At 36.7% G+C, this 4,377-nt stretch overlaps 1 protein-coding gene across 1 annotated transcript; it reads right to left on the reverse strand.

The window, feature by feature from the left end:
* Positions 1-271: 271 nt before the first annotated feature.
* Positions 272-3,871, reverse strand: LOC126707001 (probable leucine-rich repeat receptor-like protein kinase At1g35710). The gene is made up of 2 exons (XM_050406588.1): positions 1,437-3,871; positions 272-884 (listed from the first exon to the last, which is right to left on the reverse strand). The coding sequence occupies exons 1-2, from the start codon at positions 3,862-3,864 to the stop codon at positions 484-486; spliced, it is 2,829 nt and encodes a 942-aa protein (XP_050262545.1). The 5' UTR covers positions 3,865-3,871; the 3' UTR covers positions 272-483.
* Between the last annotated feature and the right edge of the window lie 506 nt (positions 3,872-4,377).

Consider the following 4,377-nt stretch of genomic DNA (forward strand, 5'->3'; position numbering starts at 1 on the left):
CAAGGGTGCTCCTAATATAAAATGAACCCACCTTTTGTTTATTAAAAGAAACAAAAATACCTAGGCATCACTCAGTAATTGAAGACATTTTTTTTGGGGGGGGGGGGGGGGGGGGGTGTTAAGGTTAGTAATGGAAGGCAATTTTTATTTATTATCAAAACTGCATACAATAATTGGTAGGAAGGCACTTAATTTGTATATGCTTGGAAAGGCAACAATTTTTTTTCCGAGAGGTAGATTTGAGACATACACACAGGATCCACAAGAAGAAAATTTTGTGAAAAGAGATGATGTAATTTCAAGTACATTCAATCTGTTCTGGACGAAAATACAAAAGCACAACTAAAATTGCTTTTATTCCACAATACATGGAGATAGCAAGTGTCTTACTTTGTGTCACTAAGTATACAAATCAATTATTCATCAAAAAAAAAAAAGTATACAAATCGATTGGCCTCTTTTACTCTTATCAAACCTCAAGATTCAAACCTCAAGATTCAACAGCTGTCTCAATGTCACCATGTCAAATGACTCAGAGAAAGATTGCCTATGAGTTGATAACCCTTGACATACATGCTGCATTGTTGGCCTAACTTGTGGATTAGCACTAATGCATGAGAATGCCAGTCTAGCAATTGTGACTACTTCATCAGCCAATTCTGGATCAGGAGTTGCTAGTCTCTTGTCCAACACATCCTTCAACAGCATACTGTAGGCATTTGATGGCAAAGATGACAATGTTGATGGTGAAGATGTTGACGGTGAAGAAGTTGAAAGAGAGCATATCAGATCACCAGGATGATGTCCCATAATTATTTCTAGAGTCACTATCCCAAAGCTATACACGTCACATTTCTCAGTAACCCTCATTGTGTAAGCTAGCTCTACAAAATTTGAATGAATCAATCAACAAATAGACATATAGACATATAAACTTTATGATGTCTCATTTTTAATGATATATGAATGAGAAAAAGGGAAAAACAAAATTATATTTGATGATTTCTATTGTAGAATGCATTTTAATATTAATTGACAAATAAATTGAAAATATTTATTCTTGTACAATTTATTTATTTTGATTTTTCTGGTATTTTGGGGGCATCGTGCTAGTGAACCCATTGTATAGGTTGAGATGTATCTTTGATATTTTCTCAAGGTACGGCAAAATGCCTTAAAAAGAGCAAGTACCATGCTGCAACTAAGTCATGTACCACGGTGCTATTTATATCTTATTATTCTTATTTTTATAGAATTTTTTACATGTCATATTTTATTATTCATATGAAATAAAAATTGAGGTAAGAAGTGAAATTTCATTTTATTTGTTGCAAGCTTGTTACATAATTGTGAATTATCAAATTATTTTTAAACCATGGATCCAACAGAATTGAATTAATAAGCCATATATGAGGAAGAATATAGAACCAAATTACCTGGAGCAATGTATCCATATGTTCCAGCAAGCCCTGTCCAGTTAGATGAATCAAGCTTCACAAGTCTAGCAGTGCCAAAGTCAGAAACATGAGCTTCATAATTTGAATCCAACAATATATTATTGCTCGATATGTCTCGATGAATTATTGGTGGGGTGCAATTATGATGCATATAGTAGAGAGCATTAGCAATCCCGTTAACAATATTGATCCTTTTTATCCAATCCAACTCCTTTGCTTGCTCACTAGTTAGGATTTTAGCTATGCTTCCTCTTTCCAAGTATTCATATACCAAAAATGATTCTTGAGCATGTGCACAGAAACCATGAAGCTTCACAATGTTTCGATGACGTACCTTTGTCAGTGCCAGAATCTCACTCTCGAAAGTCTTATGATCTTCCAACATTTCATAATGTAGCTTCTTCACGGCCACAACCTGACCTGTTGACAGCTCTGCTTTAAAAACACTTCCAGTTGCCCCAACCCCAATGCAGTACTTAGCATTAAAACCTTCCGTTGTTTCCTTAATATCTTCATACACTAATTTCCCATCATAGCTCCAAACTGAAAATAAATTTTCCTTGCGTGAATCTCTCAGCTCGCCATCTTCCTTTTTCCTTTCTCTTCTCAATATATGAAGCAAACCAATACTAATGGTCAAAATGAATGCAGCTGTAGGCACAAGGATAATGATAAAAAAAGCTGCATGATTGCGCTTTTTCTTATCTATCACAGGAGGGTTACAACTCATCAACCCGGTATGGTTCCCGCACAAGCCTCTATTATGTGTAAATGCTTCACTTGGTGCTTCTTGATAGGCTTTGCTGTTAGGAATTGGACCCTCCAACTCGTTGTAGGATATATCAACCGACGTCAAGCTCTGCATTCCATTGAAGGAGGAAGGGATGGAACCATTAAGCTCATTGTGAGAAATATCCAGTATTTCCAATTTGACCAGGTTTCCAAGTTGCCATGGAATTTCCCCAGTGAGTTCATTCCTGCTAAGATCTAACAGAACTTGCAGAGACAACAAGTTGCCAATTTCAATGGGAATGCCTTCAAAAAAATTGTTGTTGCTCAAATTTAAGTACAACATTTTTGAGCAGTCACCTAGCTGTTTAGGTATTGGACCACTTAGGTTGTTTGATGCTAGATTAAGATAGGCCAGATCGGGTAAACTTCCGAGTTCTGAAGGAATGGTGCCAGAGAGTTTGTTACTGCTCAAAGTGAGATTGAACAATGATTTCAGCTTCCCCAACTCCTTGGGAATTTTTCCCACAAGTTTATTTGAAGAAAGGTCAAGCACATGCAAACGTGAAGCTTCCCCAAGCTCTGGTGTTATCTCTCCAATAATTTGATTATTGGAGATTTTTAAGCTTGTTAGAAGTTGACACTTTCCCCAGTTTGGAGAAATCTCACCATGAAAATTATTGTAGCTCAAATCAATGTAATCAAGCACTGGGTATATACCGTAGTCTTCAGATATATTCCCAATGAGGTTGTTCCTATCAAGACGGAGTCTTGTTAGGCTTGTGCAATTTTTCAAGCCTTTAGGAACAGTACCTGTAAATCTGTTATTACTTGCACAAAAATCTTCAAGTATGTTACCATGACATATATTTTCTGGTAAAAATCCAGATATGCTGTTGTTTGACAAAAAGAATAGCGTCAAGTTGGTGAGATTATTGATCTCCCTAGGTAATGGACCAGATAACTGGTTTCCATAGAGTGACAAAACCTTTAGGCCAACCAAACCACCCAAAGACGCAGGAATTGAATCGCTCAAGTTGTTTAAATTCAAGCGAAGCTCAGTGAGAGATTTCAACTTTCCAAGCTCTGGTGGGATGGAGCCAGATAGCTGGTTGTTGGCAAGGTATAGTAATGAAAGATTTGTCAAGTTTCCAATGGCAGAAGGAATGGAGCCAAAGAGAAGGTTATTTGAGAAGCTTAATACATTGAGTTTCATCAACTTCCCTACTTCTTGAGGAATATTTCCAGAGAATTGATTGAAAGCCAGATTGAGAATGGTGAGTTGGGAAAGGTTGTCAATCTGAGAAGGTATATCTCCAAAAAGTGAGTTATAAGCGAGAGCAAGAATAGATAGGTTGGGGAAGGATGTGAAGTTGAAGTAATCAAGTGTACCTCTCAAACCGAAACTTGTTAGATTTATGCTGGTGACACTTCCCTCGACGTTGCAACTGATCCCTATCCAGCTGCGTGGGCTTGAACTAGAGCTTGTATTACTAGGAGAAAGTGTCCATGAAGATAAATAAGACTCAGTTTGGTTTTGGAGAGTTGCTTTCCAATGGAGCAGTGCATCCACTTCTGCTCTTCTTTGTGCTGTTGAAGAGGCTGAAGCAGGAGAAGCAACATGAAAATAAGAAAAGAAGATGAGGAGAGAAAGCAGTAAGAGGGCCTTGGGCAGCATGGTCTTGTTTAACTACAAGAAGGGTTTAGTGAACTAATGCATATATAAAAGACAGCTTAAATATACTGTGTCTAGAAAGATATTAGAAAATTCAGTCAAGTCTCCTTCACGACTTGGAGAGAGCTGACAAGTCAATCTCTATTGTCTTATTTTTCGTTTTCTTTTTGTGTATCTAATTCTTTAATCAACTAGATCTTTCAAGATATCTGCTAAATATTTTGTTGGACTTAAATATAGAATTGCTAAGGCCACTTGATGTAATCATTTTAGCATTATTGAACGAGTATATAACTACATATAAAAGCAGGTCAATATAACTCTGAGGGAAAAAAAATAAAAGAAATTGAAACTATTATATCTAGAAGCAAAGACAGGTAGGTATAGGGCCATAGCTTGAGATTTACTCCTTAGGAGACTACAGCAGTAGCTTCCTATTTAGTTTGTGTGTAATTCTTGAGCAATTCTCAAATCTCAATTCAACTTGACACCTTATCCAAAATTGAAGTCGAAGAA

The sequence above is a fragment of the Quercus robur genome, chromosome 11 (assembly GCF_932294415.1).
Source record: "Quercus robur chromosome 11, dhQueRobu3.1, whole genome shotgun sequence".
NCBI classification, from domain to species: domain Eukaryota; kingdom Viridiplantae; phylum Streptophyta; class Magnoliopsida; order Fagales; family Fagaceae; genus Quercus; species Quercus robur.

Bases quoted from the DNA above. Each gene is read 5' to 3' on its own strand.
- LOC126707001 (XM_050406588.1), bottom strand. From the start codon at position 3,864: ATGCTGCCCAAGGCCCTCTTACTGCTTTCTCTCCTCATCTTCTTTTCT. The intron at 885-1,436 runs GTAATTTGGTTC...CAAATTTTGTAG, and splicing joins ATATGGATACATTGCTCCAG to AGCTAGCTTACACAATGAGG.